This window comes from Rhodnius prolixus, unplaced genomic scaffold (genome assembly GCF_049639745.1).
Source record: "Rhodnius prolixus isolate KJV_2025 unplaced genomic scaffold, Rpr scaffold_4, whole genome shotgun sequence".
In the NCBI taxonomy this organism is placed as follows: domain Eukaryota; kingdom Metazoa; phylum Arthropoda; class Insecta; order Hemiptera; family Reduviidae; genus Rhodnius; species Rhodnius prolixus.
The window spans coordinates 39,563,243-39,584,588 of NW_027411614.1; the positions used below are offsets into that span (position 1 = coordinate 39,563,243).

At 30.7% G+C, this 21,346-nt stretch overlaps 2 protein-coding genes and 1 pseudogene across 10 annotated transcripts in view; 1 reads left to right on the forward strand and 2 right to left on the reverse strand.

The window, feature by feature from the left end:
- Nucleotides 1–52: 52 nt before the first annotated feature.
- LOC141456269 (uncharacterized) lies at nucleotides 53–1,684 on the reverse strand. Of its 2 annotated transcripts, XM_074132107.1 has the most exons (3): nucleotides 1,580–1,684; nucleotides 933–1,084; nucleotides 53–581 (listed from the first exon to the last, which is right to left on the reverse strand). In XM_074132107.1, exons 2-3 carry the CDS (start codon nucleotides 1,052–1,054, stop codon nucleotides 53–55), a joined length of 651 nt encoding a protein of 216 aa, XP_073988208.1. In that variant the 5' UTR covers nucleotides 1,055–1,084; nucleotides 1,580–1,684. The 2 variants fall into 2 exon arrangements, with proteins under 2 accessions (XP_073988208.1, XP_073988207.1); XM_074132106.1 differs by lacking the exon at nucleotides 1,580–1,684 and having other exon boundaries at nucleotides 933–1,213.
- The window catches only part of LOC141456261 (phospholipid-transporting ATPase ABCA1-like), a 39,461-nt gene continuing 19,676 nt past the window's right edge, over nucleotides 1,562–21,346 (forward strand). For 6 of the 8 annotated variants that reach the window (XR_012459678.1, XM_074132073.1, XM_074132077.1 and 3 more), the window contains exons 1-25: nucleotides 1,562–1,990; nucleotides 2,077–2,170; nucleotides 4,850–4,985; nucleotides 5,083–5,231; nucleotides 5,379–5,515; nucleotides 5,598–5,762; nucleotides 6,312–6,406; nucleotides 6,487–6,654; nucleotides 7,338–7,490; nucleotides 7,568–7,745; nucleotides 7,854–7,960; nucleotides 8,671–8,794; nucleotides 15,975–16,129; nucleotides 16,221–16,442; nucleotides 16,553–16,775; nucleotides 16,856–17,077; nucleotides 17,230–17,434; nucleotides 17,511–17,612; nucleotides 17,692–17,875; nucleotides 18,240–18,371; nucleotides 18,484–18,684; nucleotides 18,771–18,856; nucleotides 18,938–19,128; nucleotides 19,342–19,387; nucleotides 20,279–20,338. Coding sequence is in view for 7 of the 8 variants with exons in the window: in XM_074132073.1 (XP_073988174.1) it covers nucleotides 1,925–1,990; nucleotides 2,077–2,170; nucleotides 4,850–4,985; nucleotides 5,083–5,231; nucleotides 5,379–5,515; nucleotides 5,598–5,762; nucleotides 6,312–6,406; nucleotides 6,487–6,654; nucleotides 7,338–7,490; nucleotides 7,568–7,745; nucleotides 7,854–7,960; nucleotides 8,671–8,794; nucleotides 15,975–16,129; nucleotides 16,221–16,442; nucleotides 16,553–16,775; nucleotides 16,856–17,077; nucleotides 17,230–17,434; nucleotides 17,511–17,612; nucleotides 17,692–17,875; nucleotides 18,240–18,371; nucleotides 18,484–18,684; nucleotides 18,771–18,856; nucleotides 18,938–19,128; nucleotides 19,342–19,387; nucleotides 20,279–20,338 (3,601 nt within the window). In the remaining variant the exon portion in view is untranslated. The remainder of the gene's footprint in view (nucleotides 1,991–2,076; nucleotides 2,171–4,849; nucleotides 4,986–5,082; nucleotides 5,232–5,378; nucleotides 5,516–5,597; nucleotides 5,763–6,311; nucleotides 6,407–6,486; nucleotides 6,655–7,337; nucleotides 7,491–7,567; nucleotides 7,746–7,853; nucleotides 7,961–8,670; nucleotides 8,795–15,974; nucleotides 16,130–16,220; nucleotides 16,443–16,552; nucleotides 16,776–16,855; nucleotides 17,078–17,229; nucleotides 17,435–17,510; nucleotides 17,613–17,691; nucleotides 17,876–18,239; nucleotides 18,372–18,483; nucleotides 18,685–18,770; nucleotides 18,857–18,937; nucleotides 19,129–19,341; nucleotides 19,388–20,278; nucleotides 20,339–21,346) is intronic. The other 2 variants (XM_074132075.1, XM_074132076.1) reach the window with 2 other exon arrangements.
- Nucleotides 8,770–10,578, reverse strand: LOC141455514 (5'-AMP-activated protein kinase catalytic subunit alpha-2 pseudogene; annotated as a pseudogene).

The window sequence follows — 21,346 nt, forward strand, 5'->3', positions numbered from 1 at the left end:
CTAGCTATTTTCTGTTAATCATTATTTTTCCCAGGTGAATGATCGGAGTCAATCATGTGCTGTTTCCTTGATTTATTGCCCCTATCATGATTTCTATAAGGGACAGATCTGAATCACTACTAAACTTTCCCCGATCTCTTTTATTTTTGTCCCAACGTTTTTCAGTTGAGAAATCTATATCGTTATGGTTTTTTTTCTGCTGTAAAAAACTACCATTTGCATGTTCATTCTTCTCAATATTCACATTAATTTTGGCAGTTTCAACATTATTTTTATCTTGCCTAGATAGTGTAAGATCAGAGTCAGAATAATTTAAATCACCATAATTGGAATTAATTTTGAATTTTGATAATTCGGGATGTTTTTTTGAATCCTGTAGCGAATTAGTACCATTGTTTGTTTCACCCACAGTACGCCATAAGTTATTATCATATTTTTCTTTAGCTCTGATTTCATTTGGTCTCTCATCTATTATTCCTACAATCTGAGGTGCCTCGTCACCCAAGTAATCTAAATTGAATTCTTCATCATCAATATTAGCCACATCCTTTAATCCAAGATCGTCATCAATTATAACAGACCTGCAAAATAAAATAAGTTACTATCATAAAGTGTTAATAGAAAAAAACTCGTAAAACAATCTTTGCTTTGAATTAATCAAACGGTATATTGCTAAAACAATAATGTACAAGTTTGGTACGACAATCTCTGTAAGTAAAATATATAAGGTACGATAATAAGCCTTTTCCTTTTTTATAAAAAGAGGTTTAATATTCGTAATCATATATTCATCGCTAGAACGATTATAGACAATTTCTGCGCATTAGAAGCACTTTTTTTTAAATCAGCTAGTTAATGAAGGTAACAATGATTATTGATAGTCCACTTTGTACTTTAAATAAACATTTCTTAAACGTCAATAAATAACTTACCTCTTAAGGTGACTAGAAGATGAAATCGTTGGCGTTTTTTTCTTCTTTTTAACTTTATCCTTGCTCAAATACCTTTTTAGGTATTCTTTTTGGGTAAGAAGAGGTTTATTATCCGAATCCATCGTTAGAAGGATATTGTGGGCAGTTAATATCTACGATAGTTATTAATTTTTAAAATGATACATTTAATGTATCAAGTAATACTCAAAATCAAATTTTCAGTGCATTCACCAAAGTGTTAATAGAAACAGACAGTGTTGGTGAAAGATTCAATTCTACAACAGCAAAACATATTGATTTAATTGATAGAAAGAGGAATGGTCCGGCGGTTTGAAGCATTTGCTGAGGTCTTATATTTTCTTAAAAAATATTGAGTTTATGAGCGTATTGTCTTATGCATTTTTCTCAAGAGATATATAAAAGAATCTTTGATGAAAAAGAAGTGATACCTAACCACAAAGTGAATGTCAGTACCTCAATTGAGGCCTGTATCGTTTAGTGGTTTCCAATTATTGTTATTATTATTGCTCAGAATATTAGCAACACTTAAGGGCACATCTTAAATTATTTTAAAAAGTTTTGTTAACATTAATAGTTATTTTCTAAAGTTATTGACTTCTTTTTATTAAACACTATAAACTCTATACCTTACACTTATTCCTGGCTGGAAATTTGAAAGGAAAATTCGAAAATAGAATCCTGTGTACACTTCCTCAGCTGTTTTAATTTATTAATTTATAGTCATCTGAACATAATGTGTACTAATCATTTGATAAGAGAAATTGAGTGAATTTTTTTTGAGTGGAAGAAATAAAAAATAGTTCATATAAATGAACGATGTTGCAGGAGAATTATGAATTTATTATATATCAACAAATACTAATCAATCAAGTGATAAAAGTATTAGTTTCAAACAATTGTGATTAATAATTAGTAGTCATTCTTATTTAAGAGTATTTCATTGACTATATTAGTCAAAACATTTAGAAATCATGCCTTATTGCCTACAATTAAGATTAATTCTTTGGAAAAATGTCATTCTGCGAAAAAGACATAAAGTATGTAAAACAATGTAACCGTGCATTAATAAATATTGGTGTTACAATAAAAAGATAACATTAATAATTTGTATTTATTATTATAGGTGAGATTGTTTATTGAATTACTGTGCCCGCTAATGCTTTTCCTAATTTTAATGTGGGTTCGTTTGAAAGACCTGAGAAAAGAAGTACATGAATGTAAGTTGGTTAATATAAAAATACTTTTATTTCTCAGTGTACCTTTTTGCAGCATTACACTGTTAATTAAATATATTTTACATTTTTGAACAGTAAAAGTTACACATTTTATCAAGAATTGCTTTTCCTTTACGTTGTCAATAGCAACATCAATGAGGAAACAGTTCCTCGGCGGTTTGGGACCGCTCAATGACTTGCTAGTACTGTAAGATGTAGTTTTTGACCTTTATTTTAGAGAATAATTATAATATTGTTTCCCACTCTCGTCCTTTGTCCGATCGGTCGCCTGTGGGCAAATAATATTGATATATCGTGTTTAACCATAAAATTGTCTCTAATGGAGGCCCAAAATTAAATTTTTTCTAATTATAACAGTGATAATTCATCATTTAACAGAAACTTCGAATATTCATACAACAGTTACAATTTGAACAAAAATTGCTTTTCTTTTATTCACAAAATAATGCGTAAACTTCTATTTGTATAATTTATTTTTGTTGTATGAATTGAAGTGCTCTGCATTATAATTGTTAAAAACGTAATTTTTAAGTGTACTTAAGACCTATATTGAGTTGTGTCATAATAAAAATTACCCACTTGCACTCAAGGTACACGTGCACTTAATATCGCAAACAAATAATGTTATTAAGAAAAATTAATCATCAGGCATAACAACTTCAAAATATTTGTGTTTTATCCATGTAATAATATTTTGTAATTGTAGTAGTGGTTGGTCTGTGTATTAATGTAATTAATTTCAGGGTCGAACCAGATTAGATGTTACTCTTTTTGACAGAATCAAAAGTAATAGTCATTTTGATGTATAGTCTTCTTTTTTTACCTGAACACAACTTTTTTTATCATCTCGGAATAAGATGAACACTTTTTTTTTTTGCTCTTCAAAAATTGTTTATTTAAATTTATCCTGTTGAGTTAAATATTTTTTTCCCCTTGTTTTTGGCCTCTTGAGCTTAGCAAATCAGCCATTTAAATTCTTCTTTGGAAGCTTCTTTAGTATTTTGAATATTAGCAGAGTTATCCTGTTATTGGAGTTTGCTATTTAATTCTTATTAGTGTTTTATGGATGATGAGAGTCCGTCATTATTTTGTAACGTCACATTCAAAGAAAGCCTATTATCATAAACGCCAACCTCCCAGAATATTTTAATATATTTTTCCTGGAAAGATGTTTAGCGAAAAGTTGTAGGTATAAATGTGATCCACTCTCGATAAAATATTATGAAGCTTGAAAATGCGTTCAGTCAAATCCTTGATTTCTTCAAAGCCTGAGTCACAATTTGTGACCAAAAATTTATATTAGATCTCAAATTTTTGGGCCTCTTGATTTCTTTTCTTCTTTGTCATTGCTTTACAATTCATCAAAAACCCAATTCTCATATTTCCTAAAGTTCTACAGAAATATACATTTTTTTTAAAAAATGTTTTTAATAAAAAACTTACGTCAAATTAAAATAAATTAATTAAATAGGTAATACGCGAGATTTAGAGGAAAACCGAGTAGCAGTTTTCCAGTCACATCTTTCTAAGGGAAAAATCCTGATATGTGTTCCATACAATATTTACTTTTTTCTTTTAACTTAGAACTCCATCTATAAATAGCCTTAAGTAGTAATAGAACCGTACATTTTTATGGAGTGGCGCATCATTATGATGGAAAAGTTTCATGGTATGCCTTTAAGATTAGGAATATACATATGGCACGTAGGCTCGATTGGGCCCGTTGTATCCCTAATGATCACATTGGCACTTATCATTTAAAACATACATCACTGGAGGGCGAGCGAGAATTTCACCCTAGTTCGACCTAAAACTGGAGGCGCTAAACATAAAATCGTTAGCGTGCATCCACGCATCCACCGAGCAGCTGAAGCGAAGTTCCTTCCTCTTGGTCATATTTCCTAGTTTGGTAATTGAAACCATTTCTGGAATGATTATTCACAAAAGGCTCACATACCTATATTTTTAGAGCAGGAAGCTTATTGAAAAAGAATCCTAGATGCCATTTTTGAAAAGTAACGAAATACTGAAATCCATCAGTACACTAACTTACCAAATCAGATGCGATTAATAAATGAATAAGCCATTTATTGAGCTACACATACATAAATACAATAAGTGAATACATGAATTAACCAAATAATAAATTAGCTCAAATCAGCCGACAGGGCTGAGGCCTCTTCATACAGAAAGTGCGATAAGGTATCTAAAATGAATAGGCATTTGAGCTTCATGTGAATATTCATTCTAGAAACGTTACAATTAAAAGTACTTTCGCTAAGATGTTTTTGATGCTCCACATTTCGGTACAATTCGTAGCTCTATTCAGTTTTACACGTAGTATTCAGCTCTTTGAGCCAAATGAAGCTGCTCTTATGAAAGTTTGAGAAATCCTTGAAAAAACTTTCTTTGGTTCAAGCCATTACCGAAAAAAACAACTTCTGACAATTTGAAACATATTTTAATATTAAATAATCAAATTTTATTATTAACATCATTAAAATATTATAATTATTACTATACTTAATAAAGTTATAATAACTAATATTATAGCTCTTATTAATATCGCAATTCGCAAAAGCATTTTTTAACCCTGAAAAACATTTAAATCATTATACTGATAAATTAATTAGTTATGTAATAAAAATATTTTTTGTACAGGTCATTTCACACAAAAAGCTTTACCATCTGCAGGTTTCCTACCATTTTTACAAAGTTTCATTTGCACTTATAATAATACTTGCTATATCAATGAAAATGATGCTGCAGTTAGAACTGGGAACTTGACCTCCTCAGGGTTAGTCAATAATTACTTTATTTACTTAATCATTTGTTATTTATTAGAAGTTTGAATTCAATTATTTTTTTTATGAAGATTTTGATATTCATTTTAGAACGATGGAACTGTACCATAATCTAAAGAAAATCTTTAATATTGGCGATGAAATGGACTCTATTGGAAAAGCTTCGCATAGATCAACGGTTAATGCTCAAAAACTAACAGAAATAATAAATACCCTCAAATTAGAGAAAACTCAGCAATGTAGGTATTAGTAAATACCCAAATATGCAAAAGATATATTGTAATTATTAATGACCGATATCCAGTCTATTGATTGCTCACATGTTGCTGAATAATACAACCCCAAGAATGGCCTTGTCCCGTGTATGAATTTGTTTATTTTTCCAGATTCAATAAACCTAAGGCAATTGCTTAAAAATCCTGATGAACTAAACGCCAAAATATTGGAAAATAATTTAAATATTTCAGCAGACAGTTTGGAACAGTTTATAAATTATAATATTACCAATGGAAATTTTAAAAATGTATGAAAATACTCATTTCAAGATAATATTGTTTTAAATTTAAATTTGTTACCTATTTAGTTAAAAACAAATTTATTTTTAGGGTCCTCTCTCCTTAATATACAATAGTTCAAGACTAGAAATGTGCAATGAATTCCACGAAGATGAATCATTCTTAAATGATTTTTGTGAGCTGAACAATGAACAATTAGTTACTTTAAGAAATTTGTTAATCGATGACTTAGAGAATTCAGATACCAAATATCAGGTATATTAAAAAAAAGAAAAAATATCATTTACTTAAATGTGTCATTCTAGTGTGTTTCTCTTTTTCCAATTCCGATTTATTAATTTTCTGTTTACATTAAATTTGCGTGAAATTCAGTTCTCCGCATAAAGGGCTCACTTACAAAACTGCAGCATTTTGCATGCATTTGTGCCATATTATCCGGAAGTATTGTTTCAATTTAGAGAATAAATCTACTGTCCAGTAGAAGACTAGTTCAATCAATGATTCAGGAAAATCTTTTGAAATAAGAAATTGTTAATAAGTAAACAATGCAATATAATTTGTTTCGAGAAAACATCCAGCAATGTTTTAATATCTCATTTATATTATTTATGAGCACTAATTGGAATAATGCTTTGTTTCGAATAAACTTAATGGTAATTGTGTTCAGCAAATATTCCATATTAGATGAAGATTTGAAATTGAGAAATGCAGTAAGAGAAAGACCAAAGATTCCCATAGAACCTATTTTGTTTAGTAAAAACTGTGACATAAGCTACATGTACATTTATTCCTTAATTTTTGCAGTTGAGATATTACTTACAACAAAATTTAGATAATTTTATTAGTTGGAAAGAGTGGAATCAATTGATTGCCTCCATTTCATCAATCCAAAAAAATGAGTAAGAAATAATATTTTCCAGATTCTTTTATATTTATTTTTATTTTTTTTTTTTTGTTAATACATCTATTACTTTGTCAGTGTATCAAGAGGAATACTTTATTATCAAAATTTAGAAAATAAAATGATGTCCATAAAAATTACACAATTTGAAGAAGCTACATCATTAATATTGAAGTTTTTGTGCGGCGGCAATCGTGCAAATAATGCAATTAAGGATTTCTTGAGTGATGGTGAGCATGCTACAAGGTATTTTTATTTATTATTATTTTTTTTTTTCATAAAATAATATTACTCGAAATGAGTAAAGTATAAGTGATTCTAGGAATAAATATTAAGTGAAATGTGCGCCAGCTCTATTAGAGAATAACTTCAGTTAACTGTACAATGTTTTGCTTCTTATTTCTTTAGAACTTACATATATGCAGAAAACTAAGAACTTTTGTCATTTCATGCTTTTATATGTTGCATTCCAGATTTTTTTTTGTTAACTGCTCTACCTCTCTTTTGAATATTTACATGTTCAGTAAAAACACCGTAAATTGGACTTCATCTTTTAATGAATGTCTTCATTACCTTTTTTACCTCACTCATAACTGAAAAGAAAACACATTTGGTTCAATTTTAATGTTCACTATTTTTTTCCGTTAATTGATCAATAAATTATTGAACTGCAATATAATCGTTTTTTAAAATTATTATTAGCCCCAAAGAAATATTAAAAATTTGTTCAGTTGGAGCCGAAAAAAAAAAAATTACACAGATCTTGTAGTTTTTACTAAAATCAGGCAAAGTAAATCACCTTTCTTAAATTGTTAGTAGGTGTTGTGGCAAATTTAAATAATTAGTTGGGCGTTGAAGAATGAGTGAAACGTAATAAAAATTAACTTTGTGTATTCTTGTTATAAATGTTTTGTTATCCGTTGTTTCAGATCTGATTCTTCACAGGATCTGTTTAAAAACAGGTCTATTATAAAGTATCAATATGATCCTGAAGTGTCTCCTGATTGCAATGAATTGTTTTTCACCATAGAAAATAACAGCGGTTTGATGTTTCTGTGGAGAATCATAAAGCCATTTATTGTGTAGGTGGCAGTGTCATTGTTTGAAACAATATTAAGATTTAAAAGATAAATGTATAAAATATATTCCTTATATTTAGTGGAAGAATTTTGTTCACCCCAGTAACACCTGCCACCGAAAGAATTATGAAGCGTGTCAATGAATCCTTTGAATCCATGATCTTGCTGAAAAATTTGCTAGAAATATGGACCAATCAAATTTTTCCATTAAATAGAGATGTCCCTAGCACTTATATAACTAATCTTCGTTCAATTCAGGTATATCTATTATTCTGAATTAGATTATTGTATTATAAGTTTTTTTTTTTTTTCAATCATTTATGATATAATTTCAGTTACAATGATTATATGACATAAATATTTCAGGGATTCCTAAATTCATCCGTAGGACAAAAGTTTTTGAACCCAGAATATTCTAACATTACCATGGATCTGAATAATTATTTGGTTCTTCTGCGCAGGACTGCAAAAAAGTGAGAGAATATTTATTTGTTAATAAAATAAGATTCAGATTTTTGTATTTATTACATAATGTTTAATGAGTATCTCCTTTAAAAAAAAAAATTCAGGGAGAACGTGTGTTTATTTCATCTCTGAGCAATCGGAAATGAAAACAAAATCACCTTATCATTTCATTTTCGATGTCAAAGTTCGTTCTGCCTTGTTACTTTATTATGTAATAATGAATGGTTTTTCTTTCAGAACGGTTTTTAGAATTTCACTTACAATTGGTAAAATTTAATTTACATATCTATCTCCATAATACGTCTTTCATTTTTTATATGAGACATTTATAAACATGTGTAAATCCAGTTTCTGTGGAATAATAGATTTGTACATAACATGCATAATTGTACTACTCGTATAATGTGTATGTTGAAAGTGTAGATGGGCCGGACTGCTGGGTAACATCATTGATTATATCCTTCTTAACCTGCACTATTTATATTCCTGACCGGTTTTGGATATCCATCAGAGGTTTATTAATCATTTTGGTGCTGAGAATTTCCATTTATTCTATCACATCGACAAAATAAACTGATCTGAAAAATTTGTTCAATACACTGATATTCAATTTATTTGGTTTAAAAAATGCTATATTTAAAATAATTAATTATATATAATTGATAATTTTTTAATTAAGCTTTACTTCGTAAATTTAGAATTAGACAATTGTTTACAGTTTAAATATGACATCTACTAAAACGCCAGGTTCAGAAATTCCTGAAGGTCCAATGCCTAAACAAGCACAGTTTGGAGCCAATCCAATACCGGAGGGTTTAGGAATAATTTCACAGTTTTTGGAGGTATAGTGTTTAGTTTTTGCTATGTTAGTTTTATGTAATAATAAAATACATTAACTTATTGATTTTTAAAGTATTATGTAAAAATGTACTGCATTAGATGTGCGATTAAAGAAGCACACATTTGAAGAAAACCCCTTGTGTAATGAGTTGAAGTTTGACGATTTTCGATTTCGTGTGTGGTATTTCTAGATCACTGGATATACTTTTAAAGTCTATAAGATTGTATTTTTTATCTATTTAATAGAGTTGTAAGGAAATTACAATATATTTATCTTTGGTGTTAGGCTTCTTTGTCCTTACATGAACGTGATATGAGTCCACTAATTTCCATTCAAAATCTAGTGACTTGATTGCTTTAAATAATTGATTCATAATTTCCCAAGGTTTGCTTTGAGACCGTATTCGAAGGTGCCATTCTCCTTTATTAGCAGTTAGTTTATTTACATCTTTTTCCAAACCTTTGTTGAAGTTAAACTCGGAATCCAAATTAAGGATTGGATTTTGACTGATTGTCTGTATAGATGGACTGAATTCATCATCTGTTATTGGTTTGTTGTTTACAATGAGGTAATAGGCTATAGCTAGTTCATCATGGGAATCTCTATTCAAAAGCGCGCCATTAACTTCATTTACCTGCACACCAAACTTTAAACAAACTTCTATGTCAGCTTCTAGATCGACAACCGTTGAACGTTTTTCATTGGGAAGAGGAAGCAAATTCGAGGGCAAATCTTGTTGAAACCATTTGTGATTTTTAATTTCGTCAATTGATGCTCTCATCAGGGGATTTACGTACAAGAGAAACTGCGCACTTATCCAAATATTTGGGAATATGAAAATAACCACAAGTTATCTTTTTAAAAAGAATAGGCACATGTTCATCGTCAAAAGGTAGTTTGCCACTAAGTGAAGCGTAGAGAATCACGCCACAAGACCAGACATCCACCTCAGGGCCTGCATATAGTTTGCCAATAATAACTTCTGTTGCTGCGTAGTTAGGAGAACCACAACTTGTACGCAAAAATTCTCCATCGTGCATCATATTTGAAAATCCAAAATCAGCAATCTTCACATTCAAGTTTCTGTCCAACAAAAGATTTTCTGATTTTAGATCACGAGAATTTGCTACTACCCCAAGATCTGCACCAGCGACGGCTCCAGGCGGGCTCTTGCCCAGACCCTTCTGCACTCATCGCCGCGGCCCTCTTACTCATCAAGACATAATGATGATATAGTAATAAACTTTGTAATTAACAATACTGCAGTCAAGACTACAACATTAATTAACACACAGCTTATTAATCATCTTTGTCATTGACGGCAGAGTATAGGCACGACGCTACAGCGCCATCCATTTTCAGGGCTAGTTGCTTCATATGACGGTGACAGTAATCTACACCGGAAATTATTTGCTGAAACAATCTGCGCGCTTCCTTCTCCTCCAATTTACCTTTTTTTATAATATAGTCAAAAATGTCACCTCCAGGAGCATATTCCATGATCATAAATATATCACTTGCAGTGCTGATTACTTGATATAATTTAATAATGTGTGGGTGCCGAAAATGTTTGAGATGTTGAATTTCTCGTCTTACATTACTAGTCAGTTCGAAACTTTTTATTTTCTCTCTGTTAAGAATTTTTACAGCCACTTCATGATTTGTTAGTTTATGAGAGCCAATTTTAACTTTGCCAAAAGAACCTACACCTAAAGTTTCTCCTAAAGTATAATGTCCAATTTTCATAATAGGTAAATGTGGAAATAGATTACTTCTGGTTGCCATATTTTAATGCAGCACTTAACTGTTTACACTTGTAAAGTGAACCGATAACAATTTAGTTATAATGCTTTCTGATTCATCGTAAGCATCCCCAAACGGTCGCATGAAACCAATCTTCCTATTTGCTGACTTCTACCCAATCAAAATGTTTCTTTTTTTTTAATTTGTTCACGAATAAATTTACCTTAAAATTGTATGCTTAACCTTATTAAAACTGTCCGGTAGGACAGTTGTATAAGGGTTGATCGTCAAAAACTGCACGAAAAAGCGTAACGTTGAAAAACACCCAACTTTGACAATTTTTTTCTCTTTTTCTATAAAAGATAAAATTCCCAAATTTTCTTTAAAATATAGGGCAAACCCTCCTTTATAAATGTAATTTTTTTGCAACAACCTAGGATCTAATAGGTTTAGAGAAAAAAGTTGCTGAAAATGAGCAAAAACGGCATTTTCAGAAATTGTTGTTGTTGTTCTTGTTCTTCTTGTTGTTGTTGTTACCTTTTTTGTAAACTGCGTAGCGCCTAAACGCGCGAACCGATTTTCATGAATGAGGTGTCATTCGATTCAGGAATTTATGTAGATGTGCCTTTTGGGGGTCTCGACGCTGTGCATCGAATGGGAAAGGAGTTAGCCCCATTTATGTAAGGCCTCCTCCAAAATTATTATTACTAATTACTCTGTAAATCTTGGCCCGATTTTGATAAAATTTGGTAGGATGATAGGGTTATGGCTTCCCTACGTAACATTAAAGCGACGATCTGCTCTTACACTTGTTAGGAGGAAGTATAGAAATCGTTTCAAATTACCGACACGTGAACCGATTTTCATGAATGAAGTGTCATTCGAATCAAAATTTTGTACAGATTTGGACTTTAAAAGTCTCGATGCTATGCCTCTTAAGGAGGGGAGTTTGCCCCACCAAGTAAGGCCCTTTCTAAAACTATTATTACCAATATTTCTATAACGGTTAGTCCGATTTCGATAAAATTTAGCACGAAGAAGTGATTAAAGCTCCTCTACGTGGCTGTTAAGTGCCATCGTGCTCTTACACCTACTAAGAGGAAGTACTGCAATCGTTAAAATTATCAATGAGTGAACCGATTTACATCAATGAATTGTCGTTCGATTCAAAATCTTTCCCTCTTTGCCTTTGAAGGAAAAGTAGTGTAATCACAGTTTATTTTTCTTACTCCTCATAAAGGAAGTTTTGAAATCGCAGTTTAATTTTGCTATTTACGTACAAATACCTTACTATTTTATTCAAAACGCTTTCTAAAAAAGAATTGTTATTGAGGATGGTTTAGGGACCGCAACTATAATCATTCTTTACAAAGATCTCTCCGGTGGTAATTACGGTCACCTTATCAGGTTATAATAATAGAATTGCTTATTCCAAACTTTAAAAAAATCTGTAAAGCAGATATGTAACTTTGCAAAATAGACAAAAATGAAAATCTATCCAAAAGGTACAAAAATCTCCTTAACAAAAACTTACAGTTTAAAATGTTAAGTATAAGGGTTGATTAAACGCCAAAAGGTACACAAATCAGCTAGTACCCAACATTTCATTCATGCTTAGTTGATATAATTTAAGTAATTTTGCTGCATTAACTTTTTCTTCACATTTTTTTAGAAATTATTAGATGTCACAGACCCTTATGCTGGCCATTTTCATCTACAAAATATTTGTTCAAGTAGCACTGTAGATTGACAGTAATATCTATTAATCTATAATAATCAAACTATTAATTACATGTTAGAAAGAAAACGTTATAAAAAATAATAAAAAAATATGAGGCTAAAAAATTCAAAACCTTTTTTTAAAAAATGCTTACACCAACATACATCAATGATTTTGTTTATTTTATTTTATTTATTTCTTAAATCGTCGGTTTAAGTTCATTCTTCGATTAAAGTAATTGTTACTTTATGTAGTAGTCAAACGTTTATAATAATAGGTAATAATTATCTGGCTTTATCGCAAATAATATAGTTTTCTTCAATTACATTCTCAATCTAGGTATTCTTCCCACAATGTTATATATATGTAATATAAAATAAATAAGATATGCATATTTTTAGGGCAGCTAATTATTCCAGTATTTTACTATAAGTAAAATTAGGGAGACTAAATTAAATTACAATGGAGAGATGAATGTTTTTATAATCTACTTGTTATTAACTGTGAGTCATTTGTGCTCACGAATATTTCGGTAAGACGAATTCAAGACGGAAATATTGTTTTAGATCCTCCGTGATTCAAATTTAAACAGTAGCTGACTCTAACTTTGTCTTTTTCTACTTTAACATGCATGTATATGTGACTACTCAGCATAAAGGGCATATTAAAGATAAATCCAAAGAATAATTTGAAATGGAGTTAAAATAAAGTACCTATTTAAAAACGAAGATATAATATACATTTTATCATAATTATAACAAAATAATATTATGAATGATCTGGCCAGCATAAGGGTCTGTGACATCTAATAATTTCTAAAAAAATGTGAAGAAAAAGTTAATGCAGCAAAATTACTTAAATTATATCAACTAAGCATGAATGAAATGTTGGGTACTAGCTGATTTGTGTACCTTTTGGCGTTTAATCAACCCTTATACTTAACATTTTAAACTGTAAGTTTTTGTTAAAGAGATTTTTGTACCTTTTGGATAGATTTTCATTTTTGTCTACTTTACAAAGTTACTTATCTGCTTCACAGATTTTTTTAAAATTTAGAATAAGCAATTCTATCATTATAACCTGATAAGGTGTTAAGTCGGAACCATAACTACCATTGGAGAGATCTTTTTAAAGAATGATTATAGTTGCCATCCTCAATAACAATTTTTTTGAGAAAGCGTTTTGAATAAAATAGGAAGGTATTTGTACGTAATAAGCAAAATTAAACGGCGATTTCAGTACTTCCTCTTAAGAGGAGTAAGAAAAATAAACTGCGATTAGAGTACTTCTCCCTAAAAGGCAAAGATTTTGAATCGAACGACAATTCATTAATGTAAATAGGTCCACCCATTGATAATTTTAACGATTGTAGTACTTCCTCTTAGTAGGTGCAAGAGCTTGATGGCCCTTCACAGCCAAGTAGAGGAGCTTTAACAACTTATTCGAGCTGAATTTTATCAAAATCGGACTAAGCGTTATAGAAATATTGGTAATAATAGTTTTAGAAAGGGCCTTACTTGGGTGGGGCAAACTCCCCTCCTTATGAGGCACAGCGTTCAGACTTTTAAAGTGCAAATCTGTACAAAATTTCGATTCGAATGACACTACATTCATGACAATCGGTTCTCGTGTCGATAATTTGAAACGATTGCTATACTTTCCCTTAACAAGTGTAAGAGCTGATCGCCGCTTTAATGGTACGTAGAGGAGCCCTAACTCTATCATCCTACCAAATTATTTCAAAATCGGGCTTAGATTTACAGAGTAATTAGTAATAATAATTTTGGAGGTGGCCTTACATAAAGGGGGCTAACTCCTCTCCTATTCGATGTACAGCGTCGAGACCCCCAAAAGGCACATCTACATAAAATTCCGAATCGAATGACACCTCATTCATGAAAATCGGTTTGTGCGTTTAGGCGCTACGCAGTTTACAAAAAAGGTAACAAGAAGAAGAAGAAGAAGAAGAAGAAGAAGAAGAAGAAGAAGAAGAAGAAGAAGAAGGAGAAGAAGAAGAAGAACAACAACAATTTTTGAAAATGTAGTTTTTGTGCATTTTTCGCATCGTTTTTCTCGAAAACTAATTAATCTATGTTATTACGAAAAAATTACAGCTATAAAGGAGGGTTTGCCCTTTATTTTAAAGAAAATTTGGGAATTTTATCTTTTATAGAAAAAGAGAAAAAAATTGTCAAAGTTGGGTGTTTTTCAACATTACGCTTTTTCGTGCAGTTTTTGACGATCAATCCTTATACAACTGTCCTACCGGACAGTTTTAATAATTTAAGTAATTTTGCTGCATTAACTTTTCCTTCACATTTTTAGAATTTATTAGATGTCACAGACCCTTATGCTGGCCAGTTCGTTTATAATATTTTTTTGTTATAATTATGATAAAATGTTTATTATATCTTCGTTATTAAATAGGTACTTTATTTTAACTCTATTCCAAATTATTCTTCTGATTTATCTTTAATATGCCCTTTATTCATGTTTGTTAAAGTAGAAAAAGACAAAGTTAGAGTCGGCTACTGTTTAAATTTGAATCACGGAGGATCTAAAACAATATTTCAGTCTTGAATTCGTCTTACCGAAATATTCGTGAGCACAAATGACTCACAGTTAATAACAAGTAGATTATAAAAACATTCATCTCTCCATTGTAATTTAATTTAGTCCCCCTAATTTTACTTATAGTAAAATACTGGAATAATTACTGTCCTAAAAATATGCATATTTTATTTATTTTATATTACATACATACAACATTGTGGGAAGAACATCTACATTGAGAATGTAATTGAAGAAAACTATATTATTTGCGTTTAAGCCAGATAATTATTACCTATTATTATAAACGTTTGACTACTACATAAAATAACAATTACTTTAATCGAAGAATGAACTTAAACCGACGATTTTTATTTAAAAATAAAATAAATAAATAAAATAAACAAAATCATTGATGTATGTTGGTGTAAGCATTTTTTAAAAAAGTGAATTTTTTTAGCCTCATAATTTTTTTTATTTTTAATAACGTTTTCTTTTTAACATGTAATTAATAGTTTGATTATTATAGATTAAAGTCAATCTACAGTGCTACTTGAAAAAATATTTTGTAGATGAAAATGGCCAGCATAAGGGTCTGTGACATCTAATAAATTCTAAAAAATGTGAAGGAAAAGTTAATGCAGCAAAATTACTTAAATTATATCAACTAAGCATGAATGAAATGTTGGGTACTTGCTGATTTGTGTACCTTTTGGCGTTTAATCAACCCTTATACTTAACATTTTAAACTGTAAGTTTTTGTTAAGGAGATTGTTAATACGCATGAATATTTTTAACAACGTATTTAAAATATTTTTAATACTAATGTGTTGCGGTGTGTTTAAAAATTGTCTTCATTGTTAATAATTCTTAGATCCCCAGTTTTCATACAAGATTTAGTATTAAGCATCTCTTTTTAACCGAACAGTCATTACATTTATTGAGCCAAAAATCATCATTTATACTAGCAACATTTTTTAAGAAAAAACTGGTTTTTTATTATCGACCACACTAAATATTAAATATATTTTTTTTACAAAAACAAAAATGGAATGTAATCGTATGTATTATTTTCGCTGAGATCATTTACTTTAACCTCATTTTAGAAATGAATTTTATCAAAATGTAATTTAAATTTTTATCTTTTATTATTCCTTAAATATTTTAGTGCTATGAACAGAATAAAATCCGTGGTTATAATAGCACAGAAGAAGCAGAAAACGAAGCGATGCGATTAATTTATTTCAATAAACTGTGGGCTTTAGTCCAATTTGAATCTCCTGGTTGGGATAAACTTTCTCCGCTCACTACTTACAAGATAAGGTATTGAAAAAGAGGCACATTTTCTCTTTTACTTAAATTTGTTTTGAAGATAATAAAAGATGTAATTGACTTATTGGTTATTTTTTTGTAGAATGAACACAGAGCGTGTAGACAACACAGAATACATTCTGGATAGGCTTATGAGGATTGAACCAAGAAGAAAACCAATAATCGATCTTAAATACATAACTTATGGTTTTGCATATCTTCAAGATTTGATTGACCATAGTATTATTAGTGAACAAACAGGGCGAAGGGATTTACCTGGAATTATTTTCCAACAATTCCCTCATCCCTGTTACATTAGTGACGAGTTAGTAATTTATTTTTTATGTATATATAAAGTTATTTTTGTTATTAGAATAGAATGTTAAGTTTAGCAATAATTGCATAACAAAATGAAAAGCATTTTGTTTTATTTAGATTTATAATGGTAATATCAAGGACGTTACCAAAGTTTCTGGTGTTATCATGGATTTATTCTTTTACCATGATTGTCAAAAGCATTGTTTACGAAAAGGAACAAAGGTTGAAAGAAACCATGCGAGTAATGGGATTAGGAAATGGTATACATTGGATTGGTTGGTTTGTGGATAGCCTTATTCCTATGAGCGTTACATTAGTGGCGCTTGTATTAATTCTTGTCGTAAGTACTGCTTTATTGTTAAATGAAGTAGATTTTTTTGAAGAAGCTATTTTTTAATAAATTTTTATAAATGTTTACAGTATGGTAAAGTTTTGATGAACAGTGATCCATTTGTGCTGTACCTCTTTCTATTTTGCTACGCTTTAGCTACAATTGCTCAAGCATTTTTGATATCAGTATTTTTTTCTAAAGCCAATCTTGCTGCAGCTTGCGCGGGTATAATGTTCGTTATATTCTATCTTCCATATCTCTTTCTAGCCAGTTGGATGGCATATCTTACACCGCTTCACAAGACTCTTTTGGTGAGATTATAGTTCAACAATTTTTATTTCTTCATTTGCATTGTTGCTATTTTTTTTATAAGTTGTGTGTAATCTTATAAATTACTTAACATTAATCTCAATTTAGTTTTTGTAACTCCATATGTTAAATATATATAAGTACTGGATTGCAGAGTCTCTCGGCAAACGTTGCTTTGGGCGTTGGTGCATCCTATATAGCATCTTATGAAGAGCAGGGAGTTGGCATGCAGTGGGATAATATTCAACGAAGCCCTATATATAATGACGAATTTAATTTAGTTTCAGTGATGTATATGTTAATAGTTGACTTCGTAATCTACCTTGTTCTAACATGGTATATAGAAGCTGTTTTCCCTGGTTAGTAAGCATATCCTTATTATTTTGCATTCAATCGATTTAACATAATACAAAGAATTTTTTTTCTATTTTAAAGGACAGTATGGGATTCCAAGACCATGGTATTTTCCTTTTACACTTTCTTATTGGTCAGGAAAAGAAGTTACAAAAGTGTTTGCAGATAATGAAAGCGTTAGAGGTTATTTTCTTTTAAACAATAATTTATAAATTAATCTTAAAATATTTGTTTTAATACAAATATATCCATCCTCTTTCAGAAAATGCTAGTAATGTAAATTTTGAAAAAGATCCAACTGATTTGAACGCAGGTGTGATTGTTAATAGCCTCAGAAAAGTTTTTAGAAATGGTAAAGTGGCAGTTAATGATATATCTATGAAGTTTTATGAAGGGCAAATCACTTCATTTCTTGGTCTCAATGGTGCTGGCAAAACTACCACAATGTAAGGCAGTTATCTCACATTAATTGTTTATTGAAAATTTTCGATTTAGATTTATTTAAATTTATTTAATGTTTAACAAAAATGCGTTCTGCTGAAAATTAGAAAGATTTCACTACAAGAATATCCCGTACTTTTACCAGATTTTGTTCTCTTTTTTTACCTTCGAACCATTATAATATGTATTATTATAGCTACAGTAAATATCAATAACATTTACTCTACCCAGTTAGAGAATATTATAGCATGATGAAATTAGTTGGCCCAGCCGAAGTTAAAAATGTTCATCATGAAGATACTCAAGGCAATTGTTTCTTTCTCCTTTATTATTTATAGATTCTTATGTTATTTTGATATTTTCTTTTAGCTCATTGTTAACTGGGCTCTTTCCGCCCACCAGTGGTACAGCTGTAATAAATGGGTTTGATATTCGGACTGATATGAATAAAGTGCGAAACAATTTGGGAATGTGTCCTCAGCATAATGTTCTCTTTAATAGGTAATATTTTATTTAGATTAAAAAAAATTCTAATTTTTTTGTACTTTTTTCTTTTAAATTTTCTTAAACAAATTCATATCTCTTGCATTATTATTCTAACATTCTGTTAAAGATTAACCGTAGAAGAACATCTATGGTTTTATGGGATGTTAAGAGGTGGTAGCTCGAGAAAAGCCGAAATGATTAAAAATGAAATTAAAGAAATGTTAGTGGACTTAGGGTTGCCACATAAACGTGATGCTTTGTCTTCAACACTTTCAGGTGGAATGCAGCGAAAACTTTCTGTAGCCATAGCATTTATTGGCGGTTCCAGGTAATATTTCTGAAATTGTTTTATTTAGTGTGTAAGTTTGATGTTATGATATTAAGTTATAAGTTTATTGAACTATTAAAATATAGAACTATAATTTTGGATGAACCAACCTCTGGCGTTGATCCATATTCCAGAAGATCTATCTGGGAACTTCTCATCAAATATAAAAGAGGTAAATTAGTAAATCCAATTTTTTTTTTTTTATTTTTTTTTTTTTTATTTTAATGATGCCCTTTTCAATTACAAATTATAGGTAAAACCTTAATATTAACTACGCATCACATGGATGAAGCGGATTTACTGGGAGATAGAATCGCCATAATTGCCAATGGAAAACTTATCTGCTGTGGTACTAGCTTATTTCTAAAGAGGACGTTTGGATCCGGTTACCATTTGACTGTTGAAAGAGCATCCTATACATTGAACGCTCCGTCTAAAGAACAGGTATCCATTTTAATTTGTTACTGTTTCTTGGGATTGCTACATTTTCAATATCGGGTTTATTCTGGAATACATTCAAGAAGTAAAGCAATTATTAAAAGAAAGCCTAACATTTAAGCCCTACTTTCTTACTGATTGTTTTAAAATATGGTTTTCACATTTTTACGTTAGAATAAATTTATTCTGTAACATTAGCTCTTGTGCTTGTTTTTAAAGGTTGAAGGAAATCAGAAGAAGAGCCCTAACAATTCCAGCGTGGAAGGTAAAACATATAATTTAGCTTCCGTTAAAAATATATAAATTAGTTTTGTAAGGATTTTTTTTTACTAATTCTTATATGTGTAAATAGTTCTAAGAACTGAGAGATATAGTGTGAATCTTCTCAGGTTCTTATTCTAAAATTTGTTGCTAAGTGGGTATTTTTTTTTTGGCGCATCAACAGCTGAGGTCATTAGCGCCCGGAGCTTTTTCCAGTGCACTGCCGGCCTCCGGACAGTGTTCTCTCGTTACATACAACACTGTCCATCACCGGACAGTGAGCTGTAAGAAGCTCCTAGGAAGAAAAAAATCTAAGGGTCAGCAGCTGGATTCGAACCCGGGACCTCCGCGTGAGAGTCCAGTATGCTAACCTCATAGCTAATCCCTTCCCTGCTAAGTGGGTATTTTTTTTAGAATTAATCATTTGTCTCAAGTACCATTAATTTTTTTTATTTTTTTCTTAGTAAAATCTGAGCTTTAGATTAAGATCGCTACCGTATACATTTCATAGAAAAGAGTTGTTTCCTTCATCCCTTCATGATAATGTTCAAGGTTAATACTTTATATTTCTCTAAGTATTTAGATGTTAACCAATATCTAAATCATTTGCAGTCACACTGAAGACTGAAGTTTTTCATGTTTCATCTTAAACAAATCCATGCATTATAAACATCTATAAAAGTATTATTACCACTGTTGCATAATTTCTGAATTAAGCAGATTGTTGTTTTAAAAAGTAATATATTTAATTTTAATGAAATCTATTAGGAAAGAGAAATTATTGGGAATTAAAACCAATCTTTTTTAATTACTTGACCGCTCTTTAAAAAAAAAGAAATAGTCCAAACTTTTCAAAAATAATGAAAATTCTCAAAAATTTTTGCAATTTTATTAGGGATAGGCGATATTGAAGAAATGCAAGAAAACAAATCAGCTGGCAGCGACAAAGTAAAAGGTAAGTAATTTTTCGCGTTCTCACTCTCTCCTTATTTATTTATTTAGTGACTGTAATTAAGACTATAGGTATTAAAGTTTTATATTTTAAATTATTTATTGCTTTTATTTGTCTTGGCCTCACTTAGAAGAAATTGATGAAGTTGTTTGATTTTAAAAGCGCTTTCTTCTAAACTACCTACCTACCAATCTGAATTCAATCTATCTACTAATCTATATCCTTCTCAACCTATTTATTGGCCTACTTCCAACCTAAAACGTCTAGATTTCTTCGATTTTTTTTTATATGTTCAAACATCACTGCCCTTAACACAGATGCTTTTGTTCTCCACGATCATATCCTCCGATCACAGCCCTGTTATCCTGACGCTGACGTTCATCCTAAAACCACCCTCTTGTCCATCTGTCATTTACGGAGATGTTGAGCAGGACGTATTTTGTGTCTGTTTGAGTCAAAAACTTAAATTTAACTTTTCTCTGAAGACTTTTAAACAGATAGACAAGAACATTGAACTAGTACCTAAATCTATGCAGCAAAGCATTTGACATGCTACATCCACCATACACCTCCCCTAAATTTACCCAAATACTCGACATTCTGCTTCCCCTTTCTCTTCCGCCTCAACCTTTTTCTCCGAAGCCAAACGCACAAACCTCCATAGCATTTAATCCTTACAATCGAAAACCCTGCAAGTCAAAGCTCCCTTTTGTTTCTCAAACCTAACTATTAATACCGTCTTAAAAATTTCCTTGGTGTTTCTGCCCCCCTCCCCAAAAAAAACTCCGTTACCTAAAATTTCATTCCAAACTTATTCAAAACTCATTCAAATCCAAGCTCTCTCAGCCTCAACTCTTCCCAGAATCCTCCTAAACGTTTAAGGCGCCGTTGGCCGTGCGACTATGTGTATGCCTGACGTAGGCTTTCGAGAGAATCAGTAGTACTCCCTTAAGGGCCTACCATTGGATGGCCGCCGGTCACGAAGTCGAGCGCATGTTTATATACATTTTA

What these genes read in the sequence shown, in the direction of transcription:
- LOC141456269 (XM_074132107.1), bottom strand. Translation starts at nt 1,054, where the DNA reads ATGGATTCGGATAATAAACCTCTTCTTACCCAAAAAGAATACCTAAAA. An exon ending in TCTTCTAGTCACCTTAAGAG is followed by an intron (nt 582 to 932) that starts GTAAGTTATTTA and finishes TTTATTTTGCAG; the next exon opens with GTCTGTTATAATTGATGACG.